Here is a 22820-nt window from a genome sequence, read left to right as displayed (position 1 = left end):
CTTTCAATAAAGTAGCTTGAGCTACATCCTCAAGGATATATGTTGTGATTATTATATTATCATCTCAATCATTATCATATCATAATAAAAATCCCTTTCTCATAAGTCAATAAAAAGAAAATGAACATAATGTCACTATAAACTGATTAGAACTCCTGGGTACGGTCATTGAGTAACTACAACTAATCCCACACAAGGCGATTATACAATCATAACAATACCTTAACTACATTATATAATATAGACATTTTATTTTTAACTTCAAATTACACAGGGTGCTATTTAAATCAAATTCACAAAGGGTATTGCACAAAACGTCTGAAGTTCGTCTTCTCCCGAAACACGAAGTAAAGTGTATTGTGAAAATTTGAGACATGCTTTGATGTAATCTTATCTCTCATTCTCTGAAGCCAAGTTGGCTTGTAGCAGGTATGGGCAGACTCCAGCCAGCAGACTACATGTAGATCCCGCCTGTGAGCTGTTTCAGTTTAACCCGTCAGTCAATCCAGACATTACACGAAATAATGAAAGTGGCCGGTAGAGAACTGATAATTATAATCAATGAAAACAGAATTGTCCGCCTCGAAAATTCGAATAAGTAGTTTCCAGCCCAGCTGGAAGCAATAGGTCTACTGTTTTATCTCAAGAAATACCCATGAGCGACATACACTATAGAGTCAGTTTTTGTCTCATTTTTGAGAGCTTGAACATTTCAACTAATTTCACCCAAAACACACTCGCTTTAGCCTGCAAGATTTTCAAATTCGCTTAATTCAGTCTGCAACCTGGATATGCTAGTCTAGGCCTGACTCAGAGCAAATATTATTACAATTCTGAAAGTTGGAAAAACTGTATGTTGTGAGAATGGATGAGTGGTGAGGATTTTCTTTCTCTATTTCCTCACCACATCCTCACCTTTTGATGATAATCCGATGAATGTACCCATGTCTTACATTTTATTATTGCAAAGCAAATTGAGCATTGTTCAGCATTGTGAAAAATGGAAAATATAACCACCACACACTTGTATTATTCTTTCAACATAATTTGTTCTTATCACTGATATGATCACTTGTAAAATAGGAATAAGGTTATCATCATCATAATCATCATCATCATTATGTTATCATAATAATTACTATGACCACTATCATTATGAAGTCATGAATATATGAGATGCCAATCAAGCAAAAACTTCCCAGACATGACCAATTCCATCTTTGAGAGTCTCTTAGAACAAATCTGTGGAATCCACAGAGACATTTTTCTGTCTCACAATCCCCTTCTTGTACCACCCACACATCAATTGCGTCATCCTCTCTCCACATTCACACACATTATGCGTGCCCACCAGCTCTTGTAACACATGTCTGATTTGTTGTATTTGTTTGGTAAACGTTTTACGGCACTCATAAATAAAAACAGTCATATGTGAGGCATGCTGACAAAATGATAGCCGAAAAATCAACACAGGGGTTGAATTTGAAGATCTTCAACTGATTCTATTCTTCCTAAGCTTAACATGTCTTTTATCAGTTCATACAAATAAATTGTACAAACTCAACCAAAATTTGAGGTATCTATTTTTAAAGTCCAAGAACTAAATAATTTTGTCAGCACACCTCACATATGAGTATGTATGGCTCAATTTGGTTGTATTCATGTTAGTTTACTCTCTCTCTCTCTCTCTCTCTCTCTCTCTCTCTCTCTCTCTCTCTCTCTCTCTCTCTCTCTCTCTCTCTCTCTCTCTCTCTCACGCACGCACGCACGCACGCACGCACGCACGCACGCCCGCAAGTACATACGCACACACACACACTAATAATCCTTCTCCCTCACTCTTCAATCCCTCCCCTGCAACCATCACATGCGCGTATTACTCCCGTTGCTACCGTTATGCAACAGTCCCCCCGAGCTGGCCTGCGGAATGAGAGACGTCTCCATCTCGATATTTTCCTCATCCGACTCCGAGGGTGCCGCCCGGACCTCCATCTGCCACTGGCTGGTCAGCAGGTCCACCTGGCTCTTGCCCTCTCTCACCTCCTGTGGATGAAAAAAAAAACATTTTGTGAAGGAGTTTATCTAATAATGCACAAGCCTGTTTACGCCTTCATCAACACAATGTTCAACATTTATCAGGGCTTCCGACCATGCCTGTCAAAGACAACCCGGAATGAGAGGGATAAAACATCTCGGCAGAAAGACCAATACACTTTATTAAAAATTCCTCATCACTTGGAAATCAACCTCGGGAGTCTTGTATGCGACAGCGATGCATCTAACCGCTACACCACAGATGCCGGTTTTGAAGAGGTGAAAAACAAACCCTGACGCTACAGAGCTTTACTTTGAAGGAATAATTACAAACGAAAACAAACAAACATCATCAACACAGAATAAAAAGAGATGCCAAGCCAAGGCTCACATATTCAACTCTTGGTTCCTCCTTACTGCATTAAATATGGTTGTTCACTTCAACAAACCCAGCACAAATGCCGCATGGCATCAAAGATGTTCCATCTTTTCAACTTTTTTTTTTACATGAATGTCCCATCTTTTTATAAGTTCGTTTTCAATGGATTTTCTATCTTTTTACCTTTTTTTCCTCCAACGAAAATTTGTTACAACAAATGTCATTTCTTTTTAATATTTTTTGATGTCCCAATTTTTATAAACATTTTTCAAATGATGTCTGATCTCCAGCAGAAGTTACCTGCTGTGTGAACCTCTTGGTGAAGAACGGGATGAGATAGCGAGCATCCAGCTTGAGGAAGCCCTTGAGATGCGGCCTCACAATGTGTGTCTCATCCTCCTCTGTAAGCTCAGATAAATGTTCCGAGTCAATGGCGTCGCCCTGCGAGAGTCGTACGTTTGGTTTTGGTAAGAGTTTTACAGTGCTTGCAACACAAATTGCTCATATTGAGTGCCAAAGATTAGAGGTGTTACTAGAGAGTAACATACAAAGAACAGCAGGAGGATAAATATCAATGATAAATTCTTGGTAGGATAAAAGCAGCAAACCACCTCCAAGCACCAATCAACCACCCACAGGAGTAGCATAAAATATTGTCTTATGCTTCCATCAATACAATTTTGATTATTTGTAAGGCGATCTGGAAAAATGATTTCCTTATTGCAATCTGTGAATGGAAATAGCAGAAACTTGACAGACGGGTCAAACTTGTAAATAGATTTTAAATCAATGCCATTTTCCTAAATTTTAACATGCCTTTTATCATTTCATAAAAATTCGAATGAATTTGACATATCAATTTCCTTAACACTAAAGTCTGAGATTTAACTCACACAGGAGGGTTGAACACAGTTAGGCCATTCCTCTCTGATGACAAATTCAGCTTCAAAAAGAAAAAGCTCCTCAGTTCTTACCTAAATGAACGAAAAAAGGAAGTACCGACCCCGACAGACACACTCACCATTTCCTTCGTTTTGCTCATAGACACTTGTCCCTCACTCTTTTTCCTTTTCTTGTACTTTTTGTCAGACGATTGAAGAAACTAAGAAAGGAAAACAACACTAAAACGATCAATAAGTTTTCCTTGTTGTGATAACATCATTAGTCATCAAGCGGTATGCAGACAGTAAAAGAACAAAACAAAGAAGGAAAAAAAAGGGGGGGGGGGGAAGATAAGGGTGATAGGTGTTTGACAGAAAAGAAGGAGCAAATGACACCAGAGCACCCGCCAACCATCGACTCTCCAAACCTTGAGCAAGAGCAAGGTGGTCATGAATATGCCCTTCACATAAGCTATTTATTGTTTATCTATTATTCTTATTCTAATGAGAGCTCTAAACTTTGAACAATGACATGGTAGATATAGATACACACAGAGCTGTTAAAGTACTTTTAAAAAAGTACTTAAGTACAAATTTAAGTACAATCTAAAAAATGTACTTAAGTACAGTAAAAGTACATTCCTATAAAATGTACTTGAGTACAAGTACTTTTTAAAAAAGTACTTATGAGTACATTTTGAGTACTTTCTGCTAATATGCTAAAACACTTCAGCGCTTATGCAAAACATCATATTTTATAACTTATCCAGTATATTTGACAAATTAGGCTATTTATTACTAAAAATGTAAACAGTATACAAAGCATTTGAATATACAATATACGCACTGAACAGTGGAAATGGTCCGTGAAGTTGAACAAAAAACAACCCAAACGAACAGACGCAACTAGTGGGTAAGTGATATTATGAATAGAACTTGTTTGAGCAAGACAATGAGATCAAATGTAAGTCAGTCCTAGGGGTCGGAAAGTTCTACAGAAAGAGTATCCAAATTGAAAAATGTCGATACAAAGTTGCTCTTAAGAAAACATAAAATTGATGAAAATGGCCCGCATAGAAATGGAAAAGTGCATTGAATTCTTCATTAACAAATCCTCAAGGAATCAATGTAGCCTTAAGCAAAAACCACCCAAAAAAAGTTTAAAAGAAATTTAGGCAGCCTAAAAATTGTTAGATACACATTGAGAACACAGTTTCAGCTTCAATTGATTATAGTGGTCTTTCAGATTTTGGTCACACTGTGTAGTCCACGGCGCCAACGGCAAACCAAAATACAATAGTTTCCTAGAGTCTAGTAAGTGTAGTGTAACCAAAGATTCTCTACTGCAGTAGTCTCCGCCTAAGATCCCAGTGCTCAGAAGCAAGGAAAATATGGGATCTTAGCCAACGAAGCCAAGGAAGAATCTACAGTGACCCATGAACTGACGTGACCCCTGGGTGGATTTATGTCATATGGCAAGCAAAGAGTGGTCAACTTTGATTACCAATCACAGTGGCATGAGGCATGCCATAAATAATATTATATATACACACTCATTAGCCTATCGTGAGTCTTGAGATCTTTATCTACGTTTATCCAGTTGCCCCTCCCCTTTACCTGTCCAACAATTTTAGCTTTCCATCTCTGATTGAGTCCCCCCCCAAAAAAAAACCCCAACAACCTCCTTTGTCATTACGCACCATTACGATGTGACCACACTAATTAAAATTCAGGTTGTCTCGCAAATTCGGGAAAAACTGCTTTCAATGGTCAGGGAAGAGTTCACAGTTTGATGTGATCCCGCCTGGAGCGAACTTGTAGGCCCTACCCACCCAGGGAGTGATGTAAGTTTAGGTGGCGAGCTCAGATGCGAGTGCGATGTTTGGGGAAAAGAAACGCATCGGTCAGTTCACACCTCGGTGTGATCCCGTCTGGAGCAAACACTGTACCGTTTCATGGAGTTTTACAACGCTTGTGATCACATTCACGATAGTGGCTGATCTTTGAGGCGACGGGCCGTTCTTTGATCTCAACTTTTAACTCTTGGCGGTTGATCGGGTTTTTGCTCCGTAAATTATGATCAGAAATGCCTGCACTTACCCTTTCATTAAGCTACCAAAGTACTCAAAATGTACTTAAAAAGTACTCAAAAGTACTTTTATAAAAAGTATCGGAGTACAGTAAAAGTACTGGTTTCAAAAATGTACCGGAGTACAGTAAAAGTACCGAAAATTGTAACGTAAGTACAAGTACCGGAGTACTTGTACTCCGTTACTACCAGCTCTGGATACACACTATACAAATACTGTTTATTATTCACCCATTGTTCTCATCCTAACAAGAGCTCCAAACCGTGAGAAGGGACATGGTAGGTATACACTATAAAAATGCTATAAATTATTTATCTATAATTTTCATCCTAACAAGAGCTCCAAACCATAAGCAAAGACAAGGTAGATATAGCTGCACATTAAACAAATGATATTTATTATTTATCTAAAATTCTCATCCTAACGAGAGCTCCAAACCTTTAAGTAGGGGCATGGTGGGAATAGATTTAAACAAAAATACAAATGCTGTCTATTTATGTAATTCTATTATTTTCATCCTAATGAGAGTTCCCAACCTTAAACAATGACATGGTGTATATAGATATCCATTATACAGACACTATTAATTATTTATCTATTGTTCTCATTCTAACGAGGGCTCCCAACCTTGAGCAAGGGCATGGTAGGTAACGATATACACTATACAAATGCTATTTATTATTTATTATCCTCATTCTAACGAGAGCCCTAAACCTTGAGAAAAGGCATGGTAGATATAGATCTAGACATACATCAACAAATACAATTGACCTTGTATTTATTATTCTCATCCTAGCAAGAGCTCCCAACCTTGAGTAGGGGCATGGTAGGTATGCATAAACTCTACACAAATGCTATTTATAATTCATCTATTAATCTCATGCTTACGAATGAGAGCTCCAAACCTTGAAGAATGGCACTGTAGAATACAGATATACATTATACAAATGCTATTTATTATTTATTATCATCATTCTAATGAGAGATCCAAACCTTGAACAATGGCATGATAGATATTGATATACAATATACAAATGCTATTTATTATTTATTATCGCCATCTTAACGAGAGCTCCCGACCTTGAGCAGGGGCATGGTGGAGCCTCCAAGGAAGACAATGGTGAAGAGCACCAGGATGAGGGTGGTGGTGACCAGGACGAAGTGCTTCTCCGCCTCGATCTCCAGATGTAAGCTCAGGGCAAATGCCACAGCACCACGGAGACCTGCACACGAGGGGGGGGGGAGAGAGAATAGTTTAGTTTTAGTAAGAGTTTTACAGCACTTAATGCAACACAAATAGGTCATATGAGTGCAGAAGGTTAGAGGTTGTTCTAGTTTTAAAAACAATTTTACAGCACTTGCAATATAAATAGGTCACACGAGAGCAAAGGACTAGAGTTTGTTTTTGTTTAAGCAAGATTTTTATAGCACTTAAGGCACTTGCAACTTGAATAGGTCCTGTAAGATGAGTTACTCGACAGCAATATACAAAAACAAAAGAAGAGATAAGGACGGCACTAGAGCACCTGCCAACTGCCCACAAGGTAAGGGAGTGGTGAAACAAAAAAATGTGACACTATGACAGAACAGTCAAAGTACATAAAGAACAGAAAAATAGCCAATATACATAACTAAAAACCCAACACCCTATTAACCTGAGGAGGTTTTGGGGGGGTGGGGGGGGGGTTGCACCATGCCACCACAGCGATGCGCACTGACAAAGAAAAATGAAAAAGAAAAATTTTCACCACAAGCCTTCGTATCAAAAACTTACCACTAAACCACATGATGAACTGATTCTTGCGGGTGATTTTGTGCTCTCGGAAAAAGTTCATCAGGAAAGACAAAGGGAAGATATTAAATGCTCTACCCAGCAGAATCAGAATCTGTGGAAGGAAGGGAAAAAAAAGAATGGAATTAACAGTCTCACAATAAGAGAGTGATGTATGCATATATAACTAGGCAGCAGTTGAAGTTAGCTTTAATTTTAGAAAGAGTCATATGAGTTCCACGCAGTTTAAGTTAGAATTTTGCATGGGAAAGCTCCGTGCTTTAATAAAACATTTGGATGCGGCACCTAATGCAACATAGTTAGGCTCTTGGATGGTCAACCGTAAGGTTGTGGGCTCAATTCCCATCAGGGACCCCATGTCGTGTCCTTGGGGAAGGCATTTTACATAAAATTTCCTCACTTCACTCAGGTGGGAATGGGTACCCAGCGTTATATACAGAGAAAGAGTTTCTGTTTGTTAATGTTTGAGCACTTCATTGGCTGCTTGCACTGCAGAGCAGTACCGAAAAGCCAAGATTGACTCCGGTTCGTGTTCTCGGGTCTACTAGGGTAATAATGGTCGAAAAAAGAATGCTGTGTAGTCGGATTTTAACCATTTAGTGTTAAGGATTGTACCTTATAGGAAATCAATGTTGAACACAGGGGTCTTTGAATTCTTTAGACATCTCAAGTAGTTTTTGAGATATTGAACTTCTTGCTGGGTAGGGTGTAAAAATATAATTTTGAGAAAATGAGCTTTTAAGTTTAACAAACGTGAGAACACATACCGATTTTTTTTTTACGACTTTTTAAATGTATTTATTGATGGAAAATTCATTTCCAATTTGGCATTCAGTTGACATCAATATCATGAATGGAATTCAATGGTAAAACATAGCAGGAAAGAGAAATCGTGCTTCAAGAATAGATTTTAGCACCTTTTAAAAGTAGTTTTCATTATTTGTTTTTATTATACCCTACCCTCAAAATAATTCTAAATAAAATATTTAGAAGTCAAATCAATGAAAACCCTTTGAGCACAGTGCAATAAAAGTGGTTTATCTCTCACTTTTTTATGGAAACACATTTTGGTCAAAATATTTATTTTTGTCATTATCAGCCTGTAGCTCGATACGGAATGGGGTGACTTTTGGTACCTTTCTCTAAGCGCACACACATCTATTCAGTGCTTGCTGTGTTGAACTCACACATTTACCAGTGGAGCACCATGACTACACACTTTGTCTTCACTTCGTAAGCTTTTCGTTAAGGTTAGTTTAAGAGCTTTACAGCATTTAAAACACAATCAGGTCATATAAGTGCCAAAGATTTGAGGTGTTACTGGATAGTAACATACTATTTAAAAAAAGGAGGAGGAGAGATAAAAACAACAGACGGTGGATAGGGAAGAAGGAGCAAACCACACCAGAGCACCCGTCAACCACTAGCCTTCGTTAGCCAAGCAAAAAGAATTTACAAACACAGAAAAATTTCCTACTCACAATGCTCCAGATGGTGAAGGCAGGTTTCACGTTCACTTTGAAGCTAAATATTGCAAGTCCTAGATAGGCAAACACACAGGTTTCTGAAATACAGACATATGGACAGATGCTTCAGCATATACAGTAAAATCCTGATTACACCAATTTATATATAATATGTATACATTGAAACCCCGATAACACCAACTTATATAAACATACACAGTAAAACCCTGATTACTCCAACTTATATGTATACAAACAGTAAAACCCAGAGTCTCCAGAACCCAGTAGCTTAGATTATGTTACAAACTGAAAGTCGCAAAATGAAAAACGCAAACGTTTATAAAAATGCATATTTTCATGTCATTTATGATAGTCTAGCAAATGAACCAGTGTACTTCGATGTCATTTACCATAAGTTGCGCAGTACAGATGTCATCAAAAGTCAAGAAAAAAATCAGATTTTATGCTAATCCGATCCAGGTTCTTCAGCGGGCATTCAAAAAACAAAACGGAGGGCTCCAATTTTGCTGGAGTGCTCAGCTGGTCTTTAACGGCTACCTCTCCAAAACAATCACCTAAACAAACGACCGCTTGCCACTTCCCACCATTTTTTTTTTCTTCCCTTATTATTGTAATGACACCATCCAAGACGACCACCTGTCTCAGGCAACCGCTTTTCTCCTTGACAAATGGGTGGCCGTCTCAGACAACCCCATCTGTACCTGCGATGAAAGCGATGGTGCGAAACGTCTGCTGCACGGTGATCTGCGACACGGGGGACAGGTTGAGATGGGTGTAGTGAGACATGACGATACCACAGAACAGGATGGCCATGATACCTGTGGGAATTGAGGGGGGGTATCTTTGTAAACATGATACCATCACAAAGTGAAATACCTTGGGAAAAAAAGAAAATGGTGTATGTCTAACACCCCTTTTAACACTGTCAGGTTATTTAAGAGGCAGGACCTCCTAGTCTAACATCCATATCTAAAAAGACCGAGCCAAGAGGGAAATTCATGTAAAGTGCCTTTCCCAAGGACACAGCATCAGACCGAGCTGAGGCTAGAACTTTTAAACCTGAAATCTCAACAAAAAACAATATAATAAGTTGTAAAGCACAAAAAAAACTATGTTCAAGAAGGATCATTAACTGACCAAAACAGAAATGAAATAAAAACTGGAGCTGGCCAAAAAGAGAATAAATGAGTAGATAAACTTTACTGATCTATGAGGGAAATTTAAGGAGGATATACCAAAACATCAACATACAAAGATTCTGCATAAGCACAGACATGTACTCAGCACATCAATGGTCAATAATACACATACATCGATGCACAACTCACTCACAAAAGTGTACACAAATAGTGTTTCACGTCCCCCCCCCCCTCCCTCTTTCTCTCTTTCTCCCACCCCCTCACACACAGACAAACACACACACACACACACATACACACAAATACTCACTCACTGTATTCTCCCTATCTCTTCTATACACACATTAAGTTTATCCCCAGACCATTAGACCATAATCACATACAACAAAAATCATGCTATATCCTACTGGTCTTAAACATTGTTTCCGAAGCGCAAAAGCCACCTCACCTGACAAATGAATTCCTTCAGCGAGGGCATACGGCAGGTAGGAGAAACAGAAGACGATGCCCACCTCCAGGGAGGGAGTTTTGTGGAGATCGATGAACTTTGTCAGCTACGGAGAGAGAGCAGCATAAACATACATGTCACATGAATGGGGCAAAAGAACACCAGTAGGGCTTTTCAGTCCATCCTGCCCTATCAGCCACTTTTATAAAGCAATCATCTGTACAAATGGCCTTTAAAATAACATAATAATAATAAATGCATTTATAACGCGCTAGAATCCACAAAAAGTGCTCGGTGGCGCTTACAAAACACACACACACATGCACACCCACAAAAGCTCTAAAGCTCAGTACCACTATGAAATGCATAAATTTTATTTAAAAAACAAAAAAATTGAGAGATATTTCAGATATAGAGTTCCAGCATCATAAATATACTTTCCTGAAAGCATTGTTTTCAACTTTGATTTAAACTGATCAATTGAAAGAGACATTTTAACATCTAGATTTTAAATCCAAATTGTTCCAAGGTTTTTGGGCACACATGGAAAAGGCCCTGTCACCCAACATTGTTCTGGACCTAGACATGAAGAGCTGATGGTCATTTGAAGGCCGAGCCAAAGAACATGAGACAAACACACACACATACACAAGCAGGCACACACACACGCGCGCGCGCACACACACACACACCTGTCCAAAAAAAGAACCTTTCTTACCATGGCACTGACCAGACCAAAAGCCACGCCAATGGCGGCCGAGGCAAAGAACATGAGACAGAAGCGACTCAAGGCCTGGAAGAAGGCGGCTGTCCCGCTGGTGACCACAGCCGTGGGCGAGGCAAATTCAAGCATGGTGCTGTGGGAAGATGCAGGTGGCTTACTTTTTCTATTTTTAAGGGGGAGGAGCTACACCTGAAGGCTATCTCGCTTATTAGAGGACAAAATTTTACCACATTTCACACAAATAACAAGCACAGAAAGGAGTCTAAAGACCCGCAATCAAATTAGAGAAAAAAGTTTTGTTTCCATGGATACGGCGGCCATATTTGATTTTTTTTTACGTGTCTTACGTAATGAATACCGCACTTATTTTTCATGGAAATTGATTGGGTTTTTTGCATGCACATTAGCAAACATTAGAACAAAAAATTTGCCTGTTGAATGTTTCCTAAACAAATTAGAATTTTTTTTTTTCCTGAGGTAGTATTCAAGTTTGCAAAAATTCAGTGAAAATCCACACTCAAGACACCACCAACAAAAATCTATTCCATATATCAAAAATTCAATAATCAATTTTTTCAGTATTACACCTTCTCTTCATTCTGTGAAAAGTTTGGATAAAAAATGGTGGAGTTATAAAAAAAAGTATAGAGAAAAATCTCGTTTTAAGAAAAAGGCTGATAAAGAAAAATAAAATATTCCTTTTATAAGGAGATAGTAGTGAAAAACATGCCCGGTATGGGAAAAAATAAGGCTTTTGGGGGTTCTTATGCGATGAAATAGTTGTAGGAGAGGCTGAGGAAGCTAAAAAAGCTTAAAACTAAAATTCCATAATTTTGAGCCTAATCGAAACTTTGTCCCCCCCCCCCCCGAAATTACAAAACAGGACTGAAATTAAACAATAATCATCATCCAAAGCCAGATCTGCGGCTACATTTCCCTGATCTTTCCTTGTTACCCATTTGTCTAGGTTCCCTAAGTAGGTTGCTCTGGGCCTACCCCTGCCTCATTTGTCTTAAATTTTGCCAGTGGGAGCTAGATGTTCAAGACCTTTATGTCTATTCAGGTATCCCAAAAACTGCATAATTTGTCGTTTCCTGATTGTTTTTAACAGTGAGCGTCCCACGTGAGCTTCGTCAAGCACTACCTCATTTGATTTCTTTTCCTTCCACAATATTCTCAGCAGTCTCCTAAGAAACCACATGTTCTATTTTAATTAGATTATACTACACTTTATTACTCCTCAAGGGGACAGTTGGGTTACAATGGCAAACATACATACACAAATACATATCTAGACACACAATTAATATACATACAAACGATACCAAATACAAAATATAATATAAATGCAGACAATTTTACAAACAATCAATTGCTGATCCCCACTGTGCAGCACTGTGTCTTTTGAGAAAAGGTTATGATGTTCTGCTCACAGATACACCCCTGTAACCACCCATCTGAACCCTGTCACCGACAATTGCCTGACATTAATGAAACAATAATAAAAATAAAGACATTTATAAGCACTCAACCCCGATTAAAGTACACAGGCTCTGAGTGCTTTACAATACATAACAACAGTAACATAAAACGTTTTGTTTTGACCCAAAGAGATTATTCATTTTATTAATTCAAAAATAGAAATGATTTCAGCTGGCATTTGAGTGAATCAAAGGATTCCATCTCTCTTAAAACTACTTGGCAAAGTATTCCAGATCTTGGGGCCTTGATATTCAAATGCCTTTTCACCCATTGTTTTAAGTTTCATAGATGGTAACAGAAATTTACAGACATGTTATTACAGACACAATCAGTATTGGTTGTTGAGCCTCAGAAGTCTGGGTCCCCAAAATTACCTATGCCGGAAGGAGGTCAGTGCTAAAAATAGACAGATAATCTAAAAGGAAAAATCTGAGCAACTCACGTGGTGAGCACAATGGAGACAGCGTCGTTGAGCATGGACTCTCCAAACACCAACATGTACAGAATGGGGTCAACGTCCAGGGCTTGGAAGATGGCCAGGGTAGCCACAGGGTCAACAGCTGAGATGAGGGATCCGAACGCAAAACTCTCCACCAGGTCCAGCTTGTACGCTACTTCTGCCTGAAAGAGAGAGAGAGAGAGAAAAGAGCCAAGGTAACGGCAAACACTAATACAGTGTAGGTATTGGTTTTAGGTGTAGTACGAGTTTTACGGCACTTGCAACACAAATGGGTCACATAATTAACGCAAATTAGAGATAGTACAAGGGAGTCACAAATAAATACATGAAGAAAAAAGAGAAATAATGACAATGAATGTCTGACAGGAAAGCAGGAGCAAACCACATAAGTGGTTGTCTTAGACAGCTGGACTTCTCAAACAGTGTCATTTTTTACGACAAAACCCACAGGGTGAAAAAAGAATGATGTTATTTGTACAGGTGTGATAGTACTCCTAATCTTAATTGAGGACCCTGCGATCAACCTCAACAACATTTTTTTTTAATAAACAAAAAAGAGTTGACCTATTTCCAACAGTTCCACTGTTAGAGCATATCACCATGGCAACCCACCTGTCCCAGGAGGTAGACTCCGCCCCCAACAATGACGGCCGAGATGACGGTGCCGAAGACGGCAAACACCAGGATGGAGCCAATGTTGTGGAAGAAGTTGCCCTGTTGGGGGAGGGGAGAGAGAGGGGGCAAAACAACTCACTTCTGCATCTTAGAACATTATCATACCATAAGAGGAGGGGGGGGGGAATCAGAGACAGTGACAGAGAGAAAGAGAAAGAAAGAAAAAGAGAGGAGACAAAGAGGGAGGAAAGAGAGATGGGAAGAGGGAAATTGGTAAAGGGAGAGATAGAGGAAAAGGGAAAGGGAGAGGTAAAGACAGAGAGAGGGGGGGGGGTGAGAGAGAGAGAGAGAGAGAGAGAGAGAGAGAGAGAGAGAGAGAGAGAGAGAGAGAGAGAGAGAGAGAGAGAGAGAGAGAGAGAGAGAGAGAGAAAGGGGGTGTGAAAGGATTGGGGGGGGGGGGCACAAAAAGAAAGCTATGACCTGACTGTGGTGACAAACCTTATGCAGATTGTATCCTCCCTCAAAGATGATGGGCGGCAACAGCACAATGAAGAACACGGTGGGTGGGAAGGCCTCCTCATTCTACATGCGGTTGTAGCCAAAGTGGGGAGATGGTGGCGGTGGTGTTGATGGTGATGGTGGTGGTGGTGGTGTTGGTGGTGGAGGTGGCGGTTATGGGGAGGGGGGAACAAAACAAACATTTTAGTTTTTGACTCTCATAAGAGTTTTTACAGCACTTTTTAAAAAAAGACAAATAGGGGTGCACAAACTTTAATGATAGGCTAAAACGGACAAATCTAACGAAACATCAATAACAAACTGTATTTGCAGCAAAAAAAATTAGATCCTTAGTATAAAAAAATATCACACTGGAAACAAGATGGAAACAGAGAGCATGGAAATTTCTCTTGAGCTAAAGCATTCATCTTTCATTCTGATTTTTTAAATTTTGAAATTCTCTACCGCATTCATATTTTCTCCCAACACATTTCTTATCTTTCCAGGCTCCGAGCTGAACAAAGGTTCTTAATTCATCTCCTGCCACCTCTCTTTAATGAAAGTGAAGCCACCAAACAGAAATAAATAACAACACCAAACTTTGGAGGAATGAAGCATCAATGATGAACAAAATTCTTCATATTTTTCCTATTCCTTCTTCTTTAGTTTTAGTTTTAATAAGAGTTTTACAGCACTTGCAACACATTTAGGTAATACAAATTAAGTGCCAAAGATTACAGGTGTAACTAGAGAGTAACATACAAAGAAAAGAAGGGGGAGAAAAGAGGATGACAGATGTTTTAATAAGAAAGAAGGACCAATTTCCTGCCACAGACCACAAAATGGTTAGAATCACATATCAATCTCCACAGTTCCAGGCACTTACTTTCCAATTTCCAAACTTGGAAAGCTTCAGAATTAATCCAATGAGAGCACCTGAAAAAAATTATAAGTCATTTGAGTTCTTTGTTGGTATTTCTAACTCATGTAAAACAATCCAGTTCTAAAACAAACCATAATACCTTAACAAAATATCAGTACCAACATACTGTGCCTTCATTTTCTGCAAATAGTTGGAATCTTATCCAAAAATCAAAATAATATGGCAAGCTGATATTGTCTCAAGAATACGAAAATAATAAACCTCTGTTATTCATAGATCGTAAAAAATCAATAAAATGGCTTGCTACTACTACTGCTTCTACTGCTACTACAACTACTGCTGCCAATAACAAATTGCCTGCCTGTCCTTAATGATCTCAGTTGTGTTTAAAGAGGATTTTTAAAAAATTAACAATCATTTTACAATCACAGCCAAAGACTGTTCCACTCACCAATGAGAACAATGGCGATGCTGTCGGGGAGATAGTGGAACTTGGTCTGGATCAGAAGATGGACCACCAGAATGGATATCGCTGAAACGTTCCAGAAATACAGAGTCAAAACAAACACTAAATACAGTCGACATTGTGTAAGACAGCCCAGGCCCCCACTTTATTGAGGTGAAAAGATGCCACCTTCCACAAGTGGTGGCCACAATAAATAGCAGCCAATGATGAAATTCCCCTCCCACTTCCCGCTACCCCCTACCTCCAATCCTACAGAAATGGCAGTAGGGGGGGGGGGGAGATTAATAAATCCACAAAACAACACCCCCCCCCCCACACACACACACACACACACCCCCAAAAAAAAGAAGAAATATTATTTACAATAACACAAATCACTTCAAAAGCACCCACTCCCTGCTTTAAAATGAAATGGATTTTTTTTTAAAAACAATTACAATTATTATAAAATTTGACAGCTGACACAATGACACATTTCAGGCAAACCAGCCCATTCAACGTACAAAAATCATTTAAAATACACACATACACTCATAATTAATCTGACAAAGAACACATACACAATATACACCCAAAAAAAAACAACAATCACTGCTGCTACTGATCATGCCTATTGTTTAACGAAGAATTAAAACAATAAAAAACCAAAAATCACTACTAAACAAAGAGAACAATCCCTGTAAGTCACATCACAACAATGCAAGCGTAAAGCAATTCAAACTCACAAAACCTACAAAAGCAAACACAAAACAAAAAAAGAACACCCCTCTAAAATAAAAATCTGCACCCCCTTCGCATCTTTTTTCTCCCCCTCACTGCCTATCCCCCCCCCCCCCCCCCCCCCCCCTCAAAATTAAAAAGTGCAACCAAAAAAAAAACCTCACGGTAGTTATCAAAAAGCGAAACAAAACAAAAAGTAAATCTCACCGCTCATAGTCTAATAGTATTTTAATAGCCTAGACCGTCCACTCTGGCCTAATTCCAGTTGACCATAAAGCACACCATTTCACTCTGTTTGGAACGAAATGAAGGGCAAGGGAAAAGGGTGCGGGCCAACTTTTCTACCTTATAGAATTATAACGTTTTATCTCAAATTTTGGGCCATTTTGAGTCAGTATCATGAGGTCAGAAACCAAATGTTCTATCTGCTCTATCAAAATCGTAAGATTATTCAGAGTCGTTATCAAGATATTCAAAGAATTGCGTTCGAAAAAACTTGACAAGTTGTGAAACTCAACATCTTTAGCGTCAAATTTCTCAAAACTTGGTACTGCGGAGATAGAACTTTGTAATTCTGAGGTAGTGAGTTGACTTTAGCGAAACTTGTGTTTTGCCCTTCATTTGTGCATCCATGGTGCGCATCAACCCAGCCAAGTTTTTCTACAGATCAAAGAACGGCAGCCATGACAGTGCCCCGTCTAGGATATACATGTAATTAATATTTAAAGTCTAGTGATAGGCGGTGCCCATTGGAGGATCGGTTCCGTTCAGTTTTTTGGCGGCTTCGGTGCATACTACAAACAGACCCCTGCCTCGAACCAATCGCCCGACTCTTGGCCTTGATAACAAACACTTTCGTTCTTGAAGGTCATCATCGGATCCCTTCGGTTTGTGCAACGACGGTAGCTTTTCTCCCTCCGTGGAGGAAGGAAAATCTGGCTAGCTCCAACAACCAAACCAAATCGAACCAAACCGAACCGAACCGAACCGAACCTTGCCAATGGGCACCGGGTATACTGCAAACGTCAAGATGGCAGACTCACCGACAACGAGCAGAATAAAGAAGATGGTGAGACTGCTGTGATGCTCCTCCTCTGCCGCGCCCTTAGCGGGGAGACCTCCCTCCTTCTCCTCCTCGGGCTCCTCTGTCGGAGGCACCTTCTTCTGCTCCTCCTCCCCCGCCCCTCCTCCTGTCTCGCTCCGCGTGGCGTTCACGTCGGCCGTGGCGTTTCCGCTGAGGTAGAGGGAGAGGGCAGACAAGATGAGAGTAAGCGACAGAACAACGCTCACGGGCGACTCGCGCCACTGGCTCACGGCCGCACGCGCGGACCTCCGGAACCACATGCGCACCCCGCGGACATGTCTGGGGCTGACCAGTCCTTGCAAGTTTGACAGCAGCATTTCTTTATAAAGTTTGTTCGTTCATTCCTCGCTGCATTTCTTTATACAGTTTGTTCGTAACTTCCTAGCATCATTTCTGTATTCAGTCTATTCATAAATTCCCAGGATACTTTCTTTATTAACTCTATTCATCAATTCCCGGCATCATTTCTTTATTCAGTTTATGTCGTTAATTCCTAGCAGCATTTCTTTATACAGTTCGTTCCTTCAATCCAAGCCGCATTTCTTTATACAGTCTAATTGCAACTTCCTAGCATGATTTCTTTATTTAGTTTAGTCTATTCGTAACTTCCCACCGCCATTTCTTTATCCAGTCGGTACGTAACTCCCTAGCATGATCTCTTTGCACATTTCTTTCGTCAATTCCCAACATCATTTCTTTACACAATACCTACGTCAATTCCCGGCACCATTTCTATTCTACACAGTTCGTTCGTCAATTCCGAGCATCATTTCTTTGTTCAGCTTGTTCGCCAATTCCCAACATAATTTATCTAGCATGATTTCTTCATATCATACAGTTCTTTCGACATTTGCCAGCATGACTTCTTTACACACTTCGTTCGTGGTTTTCAAGCATGAGTCCATAGTATGGTTGTCGTCGTTCAACATTGTTTGTTTAAATAAAGAGAAGCACATCGACACAACGATGGTCATTTAGTGCTGGGAAAAAAATAAGACAGACAGATAGAAACAATATAGAAGGAAAATAAAGAAGTAGGGCCTAACAGTGGCGCCCTGCAACCATCCACACAGACAGAAACAACAGAAGGAAAGTAACAAGTAGGAGCTGTTGTCTTTGGTGTTTAGGTGTTTTACGGCGCCTGCAACTGCAAAAGGTCATATTATGCGCGGGACACATTAAACATTTATTATTTGTTTGGTAGGAATTAATTTCGAATTTTGCCCGGGTAGCGGCTGAAGCCTTCTCTTATCGATTTGGGGTCACCAAGGGATCTTTAACATGCGCAACCTGCAGACGGGACCTCGGAGATTTTTCGCCCTTATCCGAGAATGCTATGTGTTAGATCTTACCTACCCTAAGATCAGGGATGTGGCTGACAGACAGCAGTAAGAAGGAACCATGAAGTAGCAGTAGGAAAGCAGCAGGAAGAGTCAGGACCCCAGAGGAGGGGGCAAGGGGGGGGGGTAAAAATGGTTAGAATGCAGGAAAGGAAGTGAAAGGAGAAACATTTAGAGAAGAAAATGTTCCGTTGCTGTCAGGTTTCGAACTCGAGGCCTATAGAATGAGAAGCCAACACCGTAATCTCTGGACCTCGAGAGCCTCCTCCGAAGTAGGAGCTACCAGTGACGCCCTCCAACCACCCACATGAGTTGATAAAAACAGCAGGCATGATAAGGCGTTGGGACAGCTGTTGGACCAGGCACACGCCCAAGAAACAAACCGTTACAGAAATAAGAAAAGAGGACACACAAATATTGAATAGCCATGAGCATACACCACAGATCGATACAGATCTATCGTGTTTGGGGTAATCAAGCCCACACCAGGTGGTATGAATGGGGACGAGGTCTCCTTGAAGTTGGCTTTGTCAAGAGAAGCACCCTTTCACGATAACTGTCGTGTAGTGATAAGAAAAAGTAAATGATAAGAAAAAGTAAACAAACAGAAATGTTTGCGTAAAGAGAAGCACACCGACACAATAATAGTCATTCAGTGCAAACGGGGAGAGGGGGTGTAAAACGACAGACAGAAATGTTGGTTTATTTTATTAAAAAGAAGCACGTCAACATAGAAACGGTCATTTTGTGCAGTTACGTTTCACCTATACCCTGCCACTTCTGTTTTTACAGTTTATATTCAGCCGTTTTCGTGTAACATACATGCTGACGAATACCGAATACGTTTTAAATTAACCATGCCAGTTACGATTTCCATAATATACCCTACGGTTTGTGTTTTTACATATATTCCCAACTACTTATGTTTTTACATCTACCCTGCCAGTAGCGGGGGGGGGCGGTTGTTTGGGGATTTTGGGGGCGGGGAGGGGGGTACATACCCTGCCAAATAAATGCAGAAAGCCCGAAAAACATGTACATGTACTCGATTTTTAAAAAATTATCCCTACTCGATAATTGAACTCTGGTCTCCTGCGGGCAGTAGCGAAACGCCTAACACCAGCAGCACCACTGAGGCCGATACACAGTGAGATATATGCCGTACAGAAATCCAAACCAAAAAACAGAAATCGCTATGTGGTCGCCAACAAGAAAAGCACCAACATCCATCACCAGAAAACTTGGTCACATCAAAAACCTGCCTGCTCCTCGCGATAAAATGTGCAGGGTGAGCAAAAAAGAGAACAACACTCGCTCTGTCCTTGCGTCATACGGCACGGTAACTTAACACTTTAAGTCTAAGCACACAGCCGACACATAATATAGATCTATGTCCGATCAGCAGCAGGTCAAAGGCAATGTCGAGGCACATTTCCAAAAACCAAACACAGAGATCATAAACATGAATTTGTATACATGTCACTTTCGTTTAGCAAGAGTTTTTACGGCGCTCGCGACTGCATACGTTCTTATGATCGCTTGTATATTTTACAGTAATGCGTTGTTGTTATCCGTCTTTTTAAGTTTCAGGTTTTAAAAAAAAAGTGTAATTAAAGGAATAACGAAGGCATGTACCCCAAAACAGCTCGTCTTCAGTCAATCGTTGTCGACGAATAACTAGAGGAATGCACGCCCTCACCGAGTCAAACAGCTGAAACCCTTCTCGTGTCATCAAGTGGCGGCAGGATCAAACGGCGATCATAATGTACATAATAATGTATGTGGGGGGGGGGAGCAATGCGTGCTGTGACATTACAGCAGTTATACTACAGTACTCAACCATGTTTGAGGAGACTTCAGTATGGATTAAGTATACTACTATGCAATCATGTTTGGAAGAACTTGTGCACGATACCTTAGTGTAAGTGCCGAAGATTAATGAAAAGGGTAAAAAATGGGGTAGAGTTACATTTAAACTGTGTTATCATTTTTCTGCTTTCCGTGCTGTTTTCATGGGGGTTTACATAAAACGGAATAACAAAAACAAGAAAACTACCAATATCCGTCTCCAGAAAACTTCTTTACATCAAAAACCAGCCTGCTCCTCGCGGTGCGGGATGAGCACATACAGACCAACACTCGCTCTGTCCTCGCGTCATACTGCACTGTAACTGAACACTTTAACCCTATCCGTAAGTCCTGGGGTCATTTTGTACCCCCGGGGTTGTATTCTTAACATTTTAGAATACTTCTAGTGCGAAGATCTCTTTGAAACTTTCAGTACTTCTCAAAATAAAGCATTTCGACAGACTGCTATGCAAAGCGTACGGAACGGATTAACGAGTAAATTTCCTCTTTGCAAAGTGGTGGCACAGAGTTCCCACGTCGTATGGATACGATAGTAAAACACGACGTACGGATAGGGTTAAATCTAAGAACACAGCCGACACTCAATATATTATGTCCGATCAGCAGCAGGTCAAAGGCAATGCGGAGGCACATTTCGAACCACCAAACACAGACCAGAAGCACGAATTTGTATATTTTAGTTTCGTTTAGAGACAGTTTTTACGGCGCTCGCAACTGCATCAGTTCTTATGATCACTTCTATATTATAATATTTCACAGTACTCTTGTTATTATCCGTCTTTTTAAGTTTCAGGTTTTAAAAAATTTTAAGTTGAAAAATGTATTTGAATAACGAAGCTATATAGATCTACCAATACCCCCAAAACAGCTCGTCTTTAGTCAATCGTTGTCGACGAATAACTAGAGGAGTGCACGCTCTCACCGGGTCAAACAGCTGAAATCCTTCTCGTGTCACCAAGTGGCGGCAGGATCAGACGGCGATCATAATGTACATAATAATGTATTGTGTCAGTGTGTGTGTGTCGGGGGGGGGGGAGCAATGCGTGCTGTGACATTACATCAGTTACACTACAGTACTCAACCATGTTTGAGGAGACTTGAGTATGGATTAAGTATACTACTACGCAATCATGTTTGGAAGAACCTGAACACGATACCTAAGTCGCCGAGATATTCGATTTTTTAAAATTTTCCCCATCAAAGAGTCTACATAACAAGAGGGTCCACTCCTCTCTTGGAGCCAATTAAAAAAGTGTCCTCAAAATTCGGTGGCGCCCTCTTCGCAAATGCGCACCCTTTGCGAACAGTTACCCTACTTGTTTTGAAAAAAGTTAAATAGAAACTAACAAGTTTTTGAATAAAAAAGAATTAAAATTTCGGAAGAACACTTTTAAAAAATGGTTACGCTGACAAAAAAAAACCTCTTCCGGAGGAAGCGGTGACCGTTTTCTTTGTTTAATTTGACTTTAGAATGAAAGGCGAGAGGTCATCGAAATAGAAAAAAACTTTAACTCCGCACTGACCGAACCCGAACTGCTGATGAACAGCAGTCGATCTGCGCACGCCAGGAGGTGCTATTCCTATTCTTCTTCTGGAGAAACGAAAGAGAGTTTCAAAACAGACTGCAGCGCCATCTGAAGCAAAGAGCGGACTTCCGGCGGACACTCTTTTTGGCTGAGTGGACCATCTTGTTATGTACTATCTTTGTTTCCATTCGAGAATCGAACTCGGATCTCCTGTGTGCAACGTCAAAGCATCTAAGATCACGCAGTGGCAGACATGTGCATCCAAAAACAAAGAAAGAAAAGATATAAAAGAAGTTTTTTTTACCATCTAGAAAAATGCTTTTGTCAGAATGAGCATAGATGTGTGTTGCTCTTAGAGTATTATCTATATATATAACTCCAAATGTTTTGTATTTAAATTCCTGCATGTGGTTGAACCATGCATTTGATGTAAATGTACATTTTGTCAGCGTTACTTCTCTTTTCATATTTAATTTTAATGAGAGTAATATATAATTTAATTTTTTATGTACACCTGCATGTGTTTTTACGGTCCTGTACAGCCAAGAACAATTTCCACCTGGGACAATAAAGTATTATCTTATCTTATCTAACCACTACACCATAATCGCCGGTCACCATTAACGTCAGACTCGCGGTAACTGAAAACAAAAGTAGATTTTTTTTTAACCGTTTGAATTTTTTTTAAATACAAACAATTTCATCGTCGAAGGCATTAACTTCATTTGGGATGTTTTCCAGAGACAGACAATCAGAGTCGGTTTGATTGAGGACCTACCAGCGGCACCCTCCAACCACCCACACGACACATTTAACCGCATGTAGCCCATACAATAAACGATAAACGGCAGAACCTACAAAAATGGACATTTTGAAAAGATGAATTGGTTGGGAAAGTGGGGG

General features: G+C 40.0%; 1 protein-coding gene across 1 annotated transcript in view; it reads right to left on the bottom strand.

The window, feature by feature from the left end:
- Nucleotides 1-227: 227 nt before the first annotated feature.
- LOC101849625 (sodium/hydrogen exchanger 8) overlaps nt 228-22820 on the bottom strand; it is a 31745-nt gene continuing 9152 nt past the window's right edge. Inside the window, exons 2-16 of the mRNA XM_005102585.3 lie at nt 17142-17332; nt 15364-15444; nt 14916-14965; nt 14030-14113; nt 13529-13630; nt 12899-13077; nt 10969-11107; nt 10251-10356; nt 9365-9481; nt 8658-8740; nt 7159-7270; nt 6465-6607; nt 3435-3515; nt 2714-2854; nt 228-2043 (exon numbers count right to left, since the gene is read on the bottom strand). Of these exons, the coding sequence (XP_005102642.1) occupies nt 1864-2043; nt 2714-2854; nt 3435-3515; nt 6465-6607; nt 7159-7270; nt 8658-8740; nt 9365-9481; nt 10251-10356; nt 10969-11107; nt 12899-13077; nt 13529-13630; nt 14030-14113; nt 14916-14965; nt 15364-15444; nt 17142-17332 (1789 nt within the window). The 3' untranslated portion in view covers nt 228-1863. The remainder of the gene's footprint in view (nt 2044-2713; nt 2855-3434; nt 3516-6464; nt 6608-7158; nt 7271-8657; nt 8741-9364; nt 9482-10250; nt 10357-10968; nt 11108-12898; nt 13078-13528; nt 13631-14029; nt 14114-14915; nt 14966-15363; nt 15445-17141; nt 17333-22820) is intronic.

The sequence above is a fragment of the Aplysia californica genome, unplaced genomic scaffold (genome assembly GCF_000002075.1).
Source record: "Aplysia californica isolate F4 #8 unplaced genomic scaffold, AplCal3.0 scaffold00331, whole genome shotgun sequence".
NCBI classification, from domain to species: domain Eukaryota; kingdom Metazoa; phylum Mollusca; class Gastropoda; order Aplysiida; family Aplysiidae; genus Aplysia; species Aplysia californica.
Note: the sequence above shows the minus strand (reverse complement) of the source record. Positions and strands in the feature narration are given on the sequence as shown.